This window comes from Ceratotherium simum, chromosome 18 (genome assembly GCF_057802395.1).
Source record: "Ceratotherium simum simum isolate JZ-2026a chromosome 18, ASM5780239v1, whole genome shotgun sequence".
NCBI classification, from domain to species: Eukaryota; Metazoa; Chordata; class Mammalia; order Perissodactyla; family Rhinocerotidae; genus Ceratotherium; species Ceratotherium simum.
This window is the reverse complement of record NC_141917.1, coordinates 37,613,881-37,631,269: the sequence shown is the minus strand read 5'-3', so window position 1 is coordinate 37,631,269 and position 17,389 is coordinate 37,613,881. Positions and strand designations below refer to the sequence as shown.

General features: G+C 35.4%; 1 protein-coding gene across 1 annotated transcript in view; it reads left to right on the top strand.

Annotated features, from left to right (window-relative positions):
• HCN1 (hyperpolarization activated cyclic nucleotide gated potassium channel 1) overlaps positions 1–17,389 on the top strand; it is a 384,938-nt gene that overhangs the window by 36,141 nt on the left and 331,408 nt on the right. The window contains exon 2 of the mRNA XM_004422795.3: positions 11,559–11,982. Within this exon, the coding sequence (XP_004422852.1) occupies positions 11,559–11,982 (424 nt within the window). The remainder of the gene's footprint in view (positions 1–11,558; positions 11,983–17,389) is intronic.

The following is a 17,389-nucleotide window of genomic DNA, read 5'->3' as shown; positions in this document are numbered from 1 at the left end:
ATGCAGAAACATACATACTGTATCTGCCATCTTGGTGGGGGACTGAATTGAATTGGAGTGTGTGTTCATTCGATTCATTTGTAGGAGGCTGAAAATTTCTCTTTGTACTGGCAGTTCTGCTTAAGATACGCCCTAGTGTTTCTGTGAATTGTCCAGATAATTAAAGAAATTTGGTCTTCAATTCTTAAATATTCCGTACCAAATGTTACTCTGCCCACACACTCTTGATACTTGTTACAGACCTGGGAACATATGCTCCTGGTAGAAGCATTTTCTTCCCGACACATCCCCCATTCTGCTCCTCAGATAATATGCAGCTGCCAGTGGGTGAAAACCTCAATATAATTCAAGTATGAAATAATATCTTTAAGTATTATTGTTTTAGGGAAAAAACCCATAAACTAAATGGAATGGTATTCTTGTTTATCCATGTAGAACCTAAAATCTGTGGAAATGAATAATCTAACTTCAAAAATGTACCATTAAAATAAATAAATAGATATTGATTATTTTAAGAAGTATTTTGAAGAAAAAAATATACTACTATAAAATTTATAACTATAAAGAGAACTTAACATTTTATAATTGAGATTTTATTTGATCACATTCTTGATCATGATCCTACATTTTAGTTGAGAAAACAAGGTTTTAAAATATGTGAAGAGAAAACACTTGATGTAGCCTTGGATTTGTTTTATATCATAACAGCTAAAGCATTAACTAAAAAAGTAAATATACCACCAGACCTTTTAACTTTTCATGGCATTTAATCCTTTTATCTTTCTTGTTAGTGCTGTGGAGTCGGATTTCAACTCCTAGCGACCCTGTGTACAGCAGAGCAGAACCCTGCCTGTCTTTCTGCACCATCCTCTCACCTTCTCGCACTGTGTCAGACAATGATTCACTGTTATTCATAGGGTTTTCCTGGCCAATTTTTTCAGAAGTGGGCAGCCAGGTCCTTCTTCCTAGTCTGTCTTAGTCTGGAAGCTCCAGTGAAACCTGTCCACCATAGGTGACCTGCTGGTATTTGAAATACCAGTGCATAGCTTTCAGCATCACAGCAACGTGCAGCCACCACAGTATGACAACCGACAGACGGGTGGTGTGGTTCCCTGACCTGGAAATGAGCCTGGGCCTAGGTGGTGAGAGCACTGAATCTTAACCACAAGGACTGGCTTTATCTCTCTACCTTGTGTCCATTTCTCTTGGTATTCCTAGTGGCAGCCCTAGTGAGTGCCTCATAGCAACCTAGAAACTAGCACCGTTTTGGTGTTCAGTAAATGTTTGTAGTGTTGTTGTGTACACCAAAACAAGTTTTTGCGGTTGTGTAGGTAAAGTATCAACTCACCGACTGTGAAATCCTGCCCAACTCTCCTGTCCTTCCCCCAAGGAAGACTTGATCACTCTCCTTTGTGTGCTCTAGGATTACTCTCTATGTAAGTCTGTCATAGAACTTATAATATTTTAGGAAACATTATTGAATTGTTTGTCTTTCCTAGACCTTATTTTCTAGAGAACTGGGGCTGTGTCTAATTCCCTCTGTATGCACAATGACAAGCCCAGGAAGCAACACATATTTGTTGATAAATTAATGTTTGTGCCATGAATAAAATGCAACTGCAGAAACTCCTCAGCAAAGGCTGTCTTCGAATTTCTTTAATAATAGTACTTTCTTTAAACAGATGACCAGTTGTTTCTCTCTTTTGGAAACCCAGAGTACCTATAGTGTACTATTTATGAACATGTCTTAAATTCTCTCCTAGTCCTATTCAAGTACAAGTCTTCATTTTCCTATTAAGTTGAAAGTTCTTGAGGACAGAATTTGTATGTAATTTATGTTTGCATTTCTCAGAGTGCTTAGAGTGACACCTGCTATGTAGAAGATAGCCAATACATATTTGTTGGAATTATTATAATGTCACTATTTAGAGAAAATATTTGGTACTAAATTTGACTCTTGCTTTCCAAGTGCTTTTCACATAGATCATCTGAATTGACTTTGGTTTATACATTACTGAGATATCTTTGCAGGTTAAGGCAGGAAGAATTCAGAAATCTCTTTTGAAATAAGCAATCCCATAGCTCCTTTATTTAGAAGATGTGCGCCACTATATGGGCGTAGGGACAGATGAGCTATCATGTTGATTCTCTGGGAATGTAGGTAAATTCTCAATGGCTTCTATATTGATAGGCACAGAAACCAAAGACCAGCCGATGAGCCATACCTGGAGCATCAGTCGACTCCCATTCAGGGCTTGGACCTTCTCTTGTGAAAACAATTTGATTTCATTTCAGATGGGTGACTGATAAGGACCAGTGAAAGTGTGGCTGTGTTGCCCTACTAAGTGTGGTAAAGTTTTTTTTTTTAAATGCTACTCTTAAATCCTTGAATCATTTATTCAGGCAAAATGAATATGATGGAAGGAGTGTAAGCATGGAAGTTGGTTGTGGCTTCAAAAGCAATTTTCCTCATTTCCTGCCTATGAGAATTTAAGAAAGGTTCTTAGCTGGATGGGTTTCAGTTTTCTGTTATTAAATTTAGATAATGCTGCCTACCTCTTTGATTATTTTGAGTATAAATGAGATAATGTTTATAAAGTACCTGTTATCTGATAAATGTTACTTATATTGCCCTGAGGCTGCCTTCCTTTTCAATATTCAGTGAGGTAAATTATTATATACAAAAATCAGGATCATGAACATATTCCAAAACTTCCATAAAATGTAGACATTTTGCAGACTTAAGGACACAATGATGTGCTTGGACATTGGTTCTGTACCTTCCATCTCACCCTCAAACTGGAGCAATAATGGAAAAGATCTGTGTGGCATTGGCAGCTTAGGAATGAACAAAGAGGATAAGGGTTTGTTGAGATCTGCAGAGGAACAAGAAACACAGGGGAAGTGACCTATGTTATCAGGGACAAGAAAGATAAGCTGGATGGTTAGAAAACAAGCAATGTGGTGGGAAGATTATGATAGCAGTGAGGGAAGAATTATTCTGAAATTAAAACCTCCAAACTTGAATAAACCTTAACTTAGCTATGTATTTAGACAGAGAAGATTTCAGTCATCTTCCTTCTTTTCAAAATTTCACAGTGGTTGGATGAAAGTATATCAACAAATATAAAGCCCTTAACAACTGATGGTCATTTAATTGAGCTTCAAAATAAAGGTGCTTTCGATGTCTGTGTCATGGAACTATCTATCAGTAAAATCACCTAATGTCAAGTTTCTTATAGTTCATCCTTGGAAACAGTTTAAAAAATGGACATTGTTGAATTTTACACTGGAGTGAATGGTGCTAGAACACCTTTTGCTTGACATGACATGACCACTGACTATGTTTTTGTTTTCCATAAAGGAATAAAGTGCTGAGAGTCATAGGTAGAGAATAAAATTGTAAAAAATCACTCAATGGTAAATCAAATAAAAATACTAAGAAGCTAAGGAGTAGTTTTATTTATTTATTTTTTGTGAGGAAGATCAGCCCTGTGCTAACATCTGCCAATCCTCCTCTTTTTTTGCTGAGGAAGACTGGCCCTGGGCTAACATCCGTGCCCATCTTTCTCCACTTTATATGGGACGCCGCCACAGCATGGCCTGAAAAGCGGTGCGTCGGTGCGCACCCGGGATCCGAACTGGCGAACCCTGGGCCGCCGCAGCATAGCGCTCGCACTTAACCACTTGCGCCACCGCGCTGGCCCCAGGAGTAGTTTTAGATTGGGCTTTTTTAAGAACTCTAAATTTAAACACTAGGAGCTCTTTTATACATTTTCTATTCATCTTTTATAAATTAAGGATTTTGATTTTTATGGAAAATCTATATGTCATCATAAAGACAGAACACTTCAGCATAGACCTACTTAATCCTCAGGGAGTTCTGCTCCATTCTGTACCTTTTGATTAAAGCTATAGACTTATAGAAATGTATTTACTGTGTGACAATTAGGAGTAAACATGTTTTGATTCAAGGGAATGAAAGTTGTGGCGTTCATTTGAAATAAATTTGAATGACATAATGAAAGTACCCTTGAATGATAGCTTTCTTCCTGTTGCTTGAAGCAAGAAAGTTAGAATAATTTAAGACTATGCATCATAATTCTATCTCTCAATGAGAAATAAAAAAGGCTTGTACCTATTTAATTTCCAAACCATCCAAAAGAACAAATGATCATATATATTTTAATTAAAATCTTATAATGTTGTAATAAACCCTCATTAATAGAAATGTGATTAATTTGGAATTTGATCATTGGAAAATCAATTTAAGTATAAAGAAGATTGGCATATAGTTTGGCTAGGAATAAGCACAAAAGCAGTATTTTCAGACATTGTTTATTAAGTTGTCTTTATTTATCAAATTATTATTGATACTGTTATGTGATACGTATTATACATATTACTAATACCAAAGGGTATTCACTGTTCACTAGGAAGTGCCCTCAAGTGCTGGAAATTGTATAGAGAAATTGAGACAGGTGTTTGGGGCAGGGAGGAGATAAATTCCAGCTGGGCTGGGGATGGGATAAAAGAGGATACTGTGAAGGAACTGGCATTTAAGTTGACCATTGAAATAACATTAGGAAATATAGAGGTTGAGTTTTGGTTTCAGGAGATGGAAATCCCAGATATTTGTTGAGTAATGGCAAAGACAAGGAGTCTGAAAAACAGAGTCTTTTAAAATTTAGCTTAGAACCATGTATGTACAAAAAGATAAGCTACAAGATATAAAATTCGGATACACTGTAGGGGATTTTGAATGACTATATTTCATTTTTCAAGCAATAGGAAAGATTGCTAGATATAAATAGGAAGTATTTTACTGGGCAGATAGAAAGAGGAAAATTAGTAAGCAGAATAACGATACAATAAGAACTTCATAGAGGATGATGGCAATGGAACAAAATGAAAAGCTGAATATGAAAACTATTGTATTGGAAGGAATGTAAAGCTGGGCAAATGATCAAATGCCAGAGCTGGGCCAACAAAAGAGTCAAAGATAATTTTTAAGTTTTATCCCTAGTGGCTGGCTGAAAGAAAAAAAAAGAAGCAGCTATGCTATAATAAACAGAAGTGAAAATATCAGGAGAATTATTTTGGGGCCATAAGGTTAATTGGTTTGGATTTCAACCTGTTCCATTGGAATAGTCAGAGGCCACTAACTGTGCAGGATGTAGTTAGAAACGTATAACTCCATCTCAGAGGTTAAGGCCACTAATAGATTTGAAAACCATTTACATTAACATATTAGTTAAATCTCTGGGGGTTGATGAGACCAAATGAGAGAGCGCATAGAAGGATGAAAAGCTGGGTGAGATAGTCATGTAGAATGCCTACTTTAATGGTGGAAGAAGAGGAGTCAGGGAACGGTTGAGGAAAATAATTTTCTGCTAGTATATAAATTGCGTGAGGAACTACAAAAATGCAGAATCATAGAAACCAAAGATTTGGGAGAGTTTCAAGTAGGAGGAGTGAACAAAGTTGTAAAATACCACAAACAAGAGTATGTGGACCAATATAAGGCCATGAATATTGGCAGTTAGAAGATTAACACGCAATGAAAAACTGCAGTTGCAGAGAAAGGGGGAAATAGAGAAATATGTTTACTTTTGCCTGGATTTATACAGATCTTAATACCTTCATAGGGATTAAGTTTCTGTCCCATTAGCTCATTTTAATAAATAAGATTAGCTAAATCATAACGTGCCTCCCACCCATCTCGTGTTCTCATTGGGTAAATTGCTATGTTTATTGGAAAGCATCCAAATGCCTGCAAATATGGTTTAACTTAGTTTTATCCATAAGTTAGGCTAAACTTTCCTACAATTGGGATCTTAGCAAGGTTTTACTGTATTAAGAAAGCTAGTATATTTTTACTTCAAATTGCCTGTATTTGAATTGTCTGTGTTTTCCAGTATCTTCACTCCTCACCCCCCATAGACAATGAATTTGCATTAGACCAAATAACAGACCTGACCAAGAAAACTTTGCAAAGCTTAGGAGAGGCATATGTCCTACAAAACGTCAACCCCAGTGTGAGTATTCCGTGTGTAAGTAGTGAGGTTTATAAGGTGAAGAAGGCTGTCTGAGAACCCGTCAGATCAGAGTTCAGGTATTGGCTGCTGAGACTTGGTGGGGTGAATTGCCACTGATAGTACTAGGAAGGGGACATAGCATTTAAGACAAGGCACTTCATGTTATTTTTCAAGAGATATGTGTCCAATAATAGAGCTATTAATTAGACTTTTGAAAATGGAATCAGTTTCAAATAAAATTTGAAACATAATTGCAAAGACTGTGTTTTATAAAAAGTAAATCCAGCTAAACATTTGTTTATTTATTTAGATTGATAAATAAGTTGGTTTACAAACATATGCCCAATTTATGGTTTATATGTAAAAATATAATTTTTAGGAGTGAGTCAAGTGTGAGTAATGGGACAGGTTTGTCACATCATTTGACTTCAACCATAGGTAAAATAGTAACCACGTATAAATCTGGTGCCATTTTAGGGGTTTAACCACAAGTCCTTTCCTCTATTCTATTTAGTGACAAATATTTATTTCATCAGGAGAGGGGAGAAGAGAATCTTTCATTCAGTATTTAGAGAGAAAAATTTAAAGGCAAGCACCTCCAATAGCGAAATATGGCAGTTGTTTAACTCTCTTTAAGGCTTTAGGTTAGAAATTTCTGACATCAGATTATTTCAACTAGAGCAGATGTGATAAGGGGGTAGAGGAACCTGGAGGACAGTGGGGAATTCTTGTTAGAGAAGGGGGGTTGTCTCTATTTACCACAAGCTTCAGAAGGATGCAAGTGGGTAGAAAGAAACATGACTGAATTTTGAATTCTTCACAGTTTAATATCATGGACTAATCTTTACAATGCCACTTTTTCTCTTCTAAAAACTTATAGAGGGAAAATGGATTCTTAACATAAAAAATAATTTATCTATGAAAATTAATTTATTAGTAATTAAAATTATCATAGTTATTAGTGATGTATTAATTATAATTGAAATACTATTTTATTCTGTCTCTTTTACCCACTTTCAGTATAAGGTAAAAATGCTTACCTAGATTATTACTCTACTGTAATTGTCAAGACTTTTGGTTTTGTAGTGAGTGCCCTCTCTGCTTTGCTGGTTTTTCAGAGACAGAAACTTTCTGTAGAAGATAGAATCTATATAACAGATTCTATATTCTATACTTTGCAGATATCATTGCATGCAGTCCTCCTGCAGAGAAACTCTGAGAGTAGTAGAAAACTGAAAATTGAAGTTCAAGGCAGTTAAACACCTTGCCCCAAACCGTACAGCAAGTGGAACTAGGATTGAAACCCGAATCTGCCTCCAAAGTCCAACCGAGATCTTTTATAGATACTGTCTCGCTAGAGCCGGATGAATAGAAGGAGATGGCTTTTTTTTTGTGAGGAAGATCAGGCCTGAGCTAACATCTGATGCCAATCCTCCTCTTTTTTTGCTGAGGAAGATCGGCCCTGGGCTAACATCCATGCCCATCTTCCTCTACTTTACATAGGATGCCGCCACAGCAAGGCTTGAGAAGTGGTGCATCGTGCACTCCCAGGATCCGAAACTGCAAACCCTGGGCCACGGAAGCGGAGCGCGTGCACTTAACTGCTGCACCACCAGGCCGGCCCCTTGGAGATGGCTAACATACCAAACCAGGTGTCAAATCCAAAACTGTATTGTTTGCGGGCTAACTTAAGAACATATTCCTAATCTCTTCATTTCCTATTTATTTTAATGTATTCTATATTATGAAACCCTCAAAGAGTAAGAATCCAGAGTTATATAAAAGATAAATTAAGAAATTGTTTACTGCATTAATGGCTCTTTGTCTTATTAAAAAGAATTTCTTTAAATATCCCCGCTGAAGTGTATATTTCCATTAAAAATTCCATTAATATATCTTATTAGCATTTGTCATCCTGATACTGTTTACATCACTGCAGAAGTTAAACAGAAGACCAGATAGTTTTGAAGTTCAAAGAACTTAAATCTAGTAATGATGGAGGAAACAAAGACAAATAATTGGTAACAAAAGCAAAAATAAAATAAGAAGTATACTGAAAATATATGTTGCTCTGGGGGTTGTAAAAAAAAACAAAGAGACTCATTGCTAGAATGGAACTTGAAGGACAGGTAGAATGCTAATAGGAAAAAGGATAGGTAGAATGGAAGTAACTGTATCTCCTGTAGGTGTACCTAGGTGTGCATGACAAGGTAAGAGCAAGTACTCTCTTGCTTAAGATATGAGGTGCTTGCCATAAAGTGTTAAAGAAGAGCTGAGAAGGAAGGAGGAGGCTATATGATCGACTTCTTTGATAACCAGCTGTTTTTACCTAATTGAGAGAGTCATGGATGGTTTTTGACCTGGCAAGTTACCTTTTAGATAGGTTGCTCTAGGAACGGTGGGTAGAATTGATCAGATACATTGACAGGAGTCTCTTGAGATATTCTAAGCAAGAGATAGCTCTGCCTGAACTAGAGAGATAACAATGGGAATGGAAAAAGGGAATGGATATCAAAGACATTCCTATGAAAATGTATAAGACGTAGAAATAGAGAGTTAAGGAAAAGGGAGAGCCTGAGTATCCAAGAGAAATTTTCAGAGCAAAGAGTCAAAAAGAGAAACTTGTGGGCAGGTAGGCAAGAGAGTCTCATGAGGTCAGTTTTCAGGAACATATTCATTGCTTAAAAAACAGAAGTTACATCACACTTTTAAGAGTGGGTGATAACTGTATTTTCCTTGGCTAGCTAAGGAATGAATTCATGTTGACCAGAGAAAGTGTTATATTATGCAAAGTCTATAACAAGATCTGTGTTTATGTCTGTAAAATAGAGTCAATGATACTTTAAAAGGAAATTTTAAGGTTTAGTGGAGCTTCATATTGATGTTGAGATATCTAATGGCTTCAGACCATATTAAGTACCACTAATAAAAAGCTATGGTGTGATAAACATTATTATAATAATAAAGAATGGGTGGCATTTTATCCTTTTTATCTCTGTTGACTAAGAGGGATAGAATATGATTTTTCCTTTAAAAAATACCTTCTATCTTAATGACAGAACTATAAGGATGTCTGTAAAAGTGAGTATTTTTCAGTGGGCTCATGGGTGCTCCCTACAAAGCTGGATTTCTTTTGGTAAGTAAGGAAAGGTAAATGAATACTAAGTAGGCATTGTGTGCCACAGTTTGTTATATACTTGGATCTGTGATTTGCATGTATTATTTTATTTAATCTATAAAATCCTACGCATTTGGTTCTATAATAATCTTAATTTTACAGATGAGACACTTTAGGATTAGAGAATTTAAATAACTTGTCTCCAATTTAAACAGTTGGTAAAAGTTTCTAGTTGAAGACAGCTGCAGTGGGAATCGTAAAGCGCAAATGGATGAATACGGCTTATATTTAGGTGTTAGAACCAAACAGTCTTGGTGATTGATGGAATATGAGATTGAGTAGATTTAGGGCGAGGAGTTATCTAGGATGGCTCACAAATTGGGTATAGAGCTGTTCTATTCCCTGACGTGGGGAACGTATGAAGAATATGTGTGGGAGGTGAGATGATGAATTTGATCTTGGGCAAGCTCTTTGGCATGAGTGTGAGATATGCAAGGGGATAGGTTAGTAGGTTGCTGACTTTGAGGATTAGGAGGCTTAGAAGACAGGAATGGACTGCAGATAAAGCTTTTGGAGTCATCGGTTATGAATTAATCATTAAAGACTTGGATGAGTGTGTATTACCCAAAGAGCATGTGTGGAATAGAAGATAAAAGGGCTGTGTGTACACTCAGGAGAACAGCAGCCTTCAAGGGGAGTTCAGAGAGAGGAGCCCACAGAAGGCACTGATAAGAGTGTCCAGAAAAGTGGAAATCCTCAGGGCACACATGATTTCATTTTAGAGTTCAATGATGTCACTTCTTTGTGAAATAGCTATTACAATATTGCATCTCCTCTACATCTTTCCTCTGTCCTTAGTGTATTAAATGGCACATTTTCCATTTCCATTAAGAGAGGGGGGTGGGGGGAAAGAAAATATTTCATTGAAATTGCCAGTGCATGATGTATGATTGACATGGGTATTTGTATACTTGTCCATAGATGTATAGATAGGTTTAGACAGAAAGGTTGATGAAATCTTCAAAATGACAAACATTTCTCTTTTACATAATCCTGGGGGTGGGTGGAGACAAGGGGAGATAGTGCTTATTATAGTTCATTCTTGTACTACTATTTTATCCCAGGAGTCATTCATAATTAGGGATGATAGTAACTTTGAAAGGTATTCAAATGTATACCTTACCAAAATGTTGCCCAAATAGTTTAAGTAGGAGAATTGATGTAAAATAAAAATATTTTAGTTAACAGAAATTTCTTATATAAAAGATATATATAAAAGATATAAAAACTTATATCATTTCCGCAAAAAAACTGCCAAAAGAAGACACCTATGACCAGGATGAAGTAACTCATGTTACCTGAAAGAGACTATTTCATGGTTATAGAGTTCTATTAGTTGATTTGTTTCCTCATTTTTATAAGTATATACTGTAACAAGTATAAATAGTCTATTACCTAGTCTGTTAATTGCAGTGTCAATAGACTTTGAAAGAATCCAAATGAAAATAACTTTATAATCATCTTTGATGAATTTAGTTACGCTAATATTAACCCAGAATAAAGTTCCTGGTTTTCTCCCAATTTTAATATAGGGTGAGATGACAGTGTTTCAAAAGGTAGTTAGTAACCATAGACATGTTGAAAATAAAATCAGAAATTTTAAAGAAAGAATTGTTTGGAAAAATAATGGCAATATTTAAAGTAGTTGTTCCATGAAGCAGAAATAAAAGTGCAAATTTTAGGTAGAATCTAGTTTCAAATCTAGAGTAGAGTCTGTTCAATTATTTTCAGCCTCAGGACAAAATTAGTTTTCTCATTTCAAACTAAAGAAGAATAAAGCATAAATATTTGGAGTACTGTGAAGCCATGGGCTCTTCTAGAATCTGTGGTTAACATAATCTTCTAGAGATAAATTTGCAGTACCAATATTTTTCGTGTACCCTATTTATTACTGTTTATTCTAACCTGTGATTGGTAATTTGACATATAAAGTACTTCAAAGCACCTCCAATGAGCTTCCCAAAAGTGGTTTTTTAAGGTAGATCTTCTGGTCTTATTTCTCTCTTATTTCCATCTATATTATATGTAACTGTAGCGGAAGTTGTTTTTAATTCTTTGCCGGGTAAATGGGGTTATGGGAGTTCTTGAATTTATTTCTGTAATACTTTACATCAGATAATTTTTAGAATTGTATAATCACAATGCCTTGCTTTAGGAACATATTAATTATACTTAGATTTAAATTTATAGCCGTTGAAGGAGTTACCTTATTTACAAAACCGATGCTTTGTTCTTTTATTCATTTATTTAACCATAAGTCAGTAATAATTTTTTATGAGGGGGGAGAAGAATGGGCTGGTTATTGTCTACATCTTAAAATCTGATTTTTTTATTTGTTGTAGGTTTTATTGGGATTTAATAATGCTTATAATGATGGTTGGAAATCTGGTCATCATACCAGTTGGAATCACATTCTTTACAGAACAAACAACAACACCATGGATTATTTTCAATGTGGCATCAGATACAGTTTTCCTTTTGGACCTGATCATGAATTTTAGGACTGGGACTGTCAATGAAGACAGTTCTGAAATCATCCTGGACCCTAAAGTGATCAAGATGAATTATTTAAAAAGCTGGTTTGTGGTTGACTTCATCTCATCCATCCCAGTGGATTATATCTTTCTCATTGTAGAAAAAGGAATGGATTCAGAAGTTTACAAGACAGCCAGGGCACTTCGCATTGTGAGGTTTACAAAAATTCTCAGTCTCTTGCGTTTATTACGACTTTCAAGGTTAATTAGATACATACATCAGTGGGAAGAGGTAAGACATATCTTTTACTTTTTTTAAGCCACTGTATCATGAGATCGTTAACTATAACAACTGTTTTAAAATGAACTGTGCTTAAGGTTCATTAAGGTTCTCCTAATGCATAAGGAGTTTTATGAAATTCAAGGAGAAAAATTTCATTTATTATTCTTATTTGGTACATAAATGATATATTTGTATCTTCAAAAGATATGGTCAAATGGTGGATTTGAATCAACTGAAAAACTAGTGATCGTAAAACAATTTTTTTATGTCAATTCAGTCTTACCAAAAAAACAAGTCCATTTTTAATAAATAAATTTTTATCTTAACCCATGCAACCCCTCCTCTACCATGGGATGTTGTTTTTATCTGATATGAATACATCAAGTACCCTCTTTGACAAAGATGTATACGGTCTGATTGCTAATCTAGTTTGTATCATTAGCTCTGTGAGATAACATGGTATATGTTTCCTTTATTATTGAAATTTCAGGGAATTTGTGTTTGAAGAAAACAGATTGTTTTTTTGAATATTTTCAAGTTGTTTATGTAAAGATTGATTTTAGCATAATAATTTTGCTCATTGGTATGCTTGGCCTATATTTATTATGGTTTCTCCCTAATAATTTGTTTCACAATACTGAAAAACAGCATACCTAGAAGGGATATTATTACGTAGAAAACACAAATAGTACAGTGAATAAATACAGTGAATCTGGCCAATATTTTGCTGAATAGGGCATCTGTTGTTCTTAGGCAGTTGGTGGGACTTGAAAGGGCTCAGCCAACTGGAGTTTCCAAAGATCTGAGTTAAAGGTACCATCACCAAGGCAAGGGAGTCTATGTCCCTAATTCCAGAGTCTGCATGTTAACCTTTTCGACTTTCTTTTCCTTCTAAGTCTACATTTAAAAAAAAATTAATTATAACCTAATTTTATTGTCTGCATAAAAATAAGGGTCAAAAAGGCCTCCAGAGTGGCTAAACCTGCACTAAAGAAAACAATATACTGTCTATGGATTAATTGTCACTTTTCTCACTACAGAAATGCTTTTTAGCATTTTTAGGATAAATTATGTTTTGGAATTTAGGTTTAAACAAGTCATAAAATGGAACTTCTGTGAACGTTAGCTCTGCTTTTTGTGAGGGTAGCAGTGTTTTGTGTGTGCTTGTCAATGACATTTTGGTTCGCAGGATTTCAGGAAATGACATGCAATAATAAAACACTGCATAAGACTGCTGAAAAGGCATAAAAATGGATCATTCTTAAAATATGGGTATGGATTATATTTAAAATCAAATGAAGCACATTTGAGAAATTGGATTCATCTTGTGATGTGTCTCTATAGAGCACATTCCATCTAAAATGTGATAAATGTTTGGTTCTCAAACTTTATTATACCAACTCGAGATTAACATCAAACCAAGATAATTATTGATAATAATAGCTAATATTTAATGAGGGCTTATTATATGTCAAGTAATGTGTTTGATTCTTTACATTGATTAGTTCATTGACTCTTCCTAATAACTCTGGTAACTTGTCCAGATTCAAGGAGTGTAGTAATAGGTGGAGCTGGGAGGCTAACCTTGTCAATATGACTCCAGAGCTAATGTTCTTAACCATGAAACTACATAGCTTCTCACTATAACATATACTCTTTTAATGATCAATACCTTAATATTCCACTATTTTATATATTGAATAAAAAGTTGTAGGAAACTTCTTAACTAAGATTGTGATTCATGCAACATGAGTTGAATAAGGTCTTAAAACATGGTCACAAAAAATATTTAAAAATAAATAACCTGTGAGAAGAAAAGCCATTGATATAAATACCCAGTCAATTAAAAATACAGTGGGCAATGTGACTATTTTCAATGTCTTGTAGTTCTAACCAAATTACCCTAGAGAATGGCAGCAGGATGAACAGATGGCATCCTATCAGATAAAATGGCGGGCCATGTGGTCACAGAAGAGGACACTCTTAACACTGATGTCCTCTGGTTCCTTGCAGCGATCACAGGCACCTAGCTCTGTGTAACATGATGGTGTTTTAAAGATGCCACGATATAATTCAAGAGCATCGGCTCACTGCCGACATGATTGTAAAATGCACTTTAATACACACTTACAGACATTTGATAACCAAACACATTCAGGCCAGAGTTGTGAGTTGGCAAGATCTTTCTTATAAATAAATGACCTTGATAATAAATGAACCATAAGCTCATTTAAGTGAAGGATGTTTTCTTGATTATATGATACCACCATTTAATATCACATATATTGTGGATATTTCATGTCTGTTGGTAATACTATTTAGCAAGGAAGAAACAGTAATAATTAATCCAGAATTTAATATAAATTCATTATTTCATCACCTACCTGATTCAAACTGAAATCACAAAGAAACTTGAATGGTTCCAAACTGGCAAATCTTTACCCAGTTTTTATTAAATGCCACCAGGATGTGTTTACAAGTAGAAATACAACAAATAAATCAGAAGACGTGGCTCTGTGAGCATTTGGAATAAGACTGCAGAGGAAGATGTGAGTTCCCCCACATGTTTTTGAGTTCTGAGTGTTTTAGTACCAAGCTGGCTAATGCTAAATTCAGCAAATTTGGGGAGGTAATGTGTGAAGTCTGGAAGCTGCCGCTGTTCTAAATGAATCATTCCCAAGGAAAGTGGCTGCCTTCTATAGGAAACTGCCTCCATCTTCAATGATACAATTTTTTTTTGTGTCCGGTTTGAATTAGTTCAACAAAAAACAACGAGAAGTGACAAAGCCAGATAAATTGGACAAATATTGTGAATGAAACACAGAAACTTTAATTTATGAAATACATGGTGTTAAGAAGCCAGGAGGAAAGTTGTTTTCATGAGGTAATTATAAGATCAATGGCTTTAGGATGCAAAAATAAGCTCTCTGACCCAATAGTCAAGCTTTATATATATTGCCTGGTAAGGTGAGAATCTGGAGCAATTTAGGTAAACCAGGCCAGAAAATTTCTTTTCTTGTAATCTCCAGAAAACTGAGGTGAAGCTTTCCCACTCTTATATTTTGGTTTTAAAAAAGTCATTCCCTTAATTCAGCATTGTTGTTATTATTGTTGTATTTCCAGTAAAGACAGTGATCCAGGCCACAGTGCTAGTTTGTAACCTATCACAGGGGCAACCAATTCTCTGTGATCCTCCTGAAAGAGACATATGGTGAGGAAATCCCCGGAAATTAAATGGAATGTTATTAACAATTTGTGACAATCACAAGCCACTGAAGAGATAAAGGGTAGATTAAGAATTTAGTAAATGGAAGGTTATTCAGTTTGTAAGGGTGAAGAGTTCAGGGAACCTTAAATGCTACAGCTGCTGATCCTAGTCATTTAATCAAAAGGGAATGACCCTTGAAATTATTAGAGATTTAGGAAATAGTGATTGAAAAGAGAAATACTACTCTGTAATGGTTATCTATTTGCAGGATTCAGTGTTATATAAAGTGTAAATTCTTCATGGGCAATGTAAAAAAAATGTAGGAAATGCATGATGCTTATATAATAAGTATGGCTTTGAAATACATACTTATAATGTTTTATTTTTTATTCCTCATTTACTGTTCCCTCAACCTTCCTTGTGTAGATTTTAGACATATCACAATTAATTAAATCCATTTTGTGGGAAGAAAGAGGCCCTGTGGTTCTGGTCTTCATATATGTCTATAGCAATTTCAGATGATAATGTATCTGGAACATTGCAATGCTCTTCTAGCAATCAATATTAGATTTTTTATGTTGGCTTGGAGACAGATTTATATACAAATTATGTTTAATAACAGAGCATTAATAAGGAAATTTATTCTACAGGAAGCTAATGCAGACTGCAGCTTCTGTCTTTGGTTAATTTTAGCCTTCTAATTGTTTTAGATTAAAAACTAACTCCTGCTATAAATTGCCTATCTACGATTATATAATACGTATTGCAACTACTTTCATTTTTTAGAAAACGCATAGAATTCTAAGACTCGCCATCAGCAAACACCAGTGTTTTCCTAGACCTGCCCTCTGCTAGAACTCAGAGAGGATTCCTATTGCCTATCACATCCAATCTGTGTTTCTTTGCTGTGCCTTCAAGGCTCTCCAGAAAACCATCCCCCCGTCTCACCATTGTCACTTCATATTTGCACCCAACAACTCTTTTCTGTTTGTTTTTCAGTTTTACAATGCTTCTTGCACAGAATGATTCTTTCTGCTGCTGTAATTTTGCATGTGCTGCACCTCAGATTTGGAAAGCCTTTCTTTTTCTATCACTTCTTTAAAAATTAGCCTTAAACTCATCTCCAGAAAATATTTGACATTGGTGGACTGTGCTGTAATGGTCAGTACCTTTACTTTGAGCAATTCTCCTGGCTCTGCCTGCATTTGTTCATACTGATAGCTTGGTTGCTAATGCTTGCTTATATGCATTTTCCTTTTCTTTTGCTGGACCTAAACATCTAAAGGGAAGAGTCAGGGTCAACTTTTGCCATTGAATCTCCTTGTACACTAGTAGAGAGTTCTAAACACAGTAGGTTATCAGAGCATGACTCTCCATTAAATACATAGCAATCCTCCATGTCTAAATCCATTAAGTAATTGCAAGGGAATATGCATTCTTCACTCCCAGGCATTTACTGAGTCACTTCTATGTGCAGATGCTGCACATGAGAATACAAAGCAGATCCCAGCTTTGTAGGAAAAACAGATATGCGGGAAAATAATCACAGATGGTGTGCTAAGCAGTGGCATAAAGGAGGGAGTGAACGATGCAGCTTTTTCTGCACAAGAGAACCTCAGAGATACTTAATTTGAGCTTTGAAGCGGGAGTCTGGGTTACCAACCTGAACAAGATGGAGCAGAGGCGTGCGCTCTGATGAAACGTGAAGCACAAGCAGCCAGCACAGTGTCTCTGCATCTCCAGAACTTAGGTTGTAAACGGAGCGAGTTTGGAGGTGTAGACAGGAATTTGTGCTGATGGTAGACTTATTTGATAAGGTGTCATTGAGGCATTTTAGGCAGGGGATTTACATTTTAGAATGCTACAGAGGATTGGAGACCACTGAGAATAGAGCTAATAATGCCAGTTAGGAGAGAGCTTTCCCTCTCATTTACATTTTTTATATACAGCTAGTGTCAAGCAGGATACTTTTTTAGATATCTAAAGGTAAGTTTATCTGTGCCAAGTACTCTTGCCCTTGAAATGTTTGTAACAAATAATAAAACACTATGAGGCCTTACATGAAGTCTTTTTTGTAATGTTTTACAATTTAAATATCAATATTTGATATAATTAATATTATATTATTATAATATAATAATATTGATATTATTGATATGGTTATATTTGAGATTTGTATTTTACACCACCTGAAACATGGTGATGTGA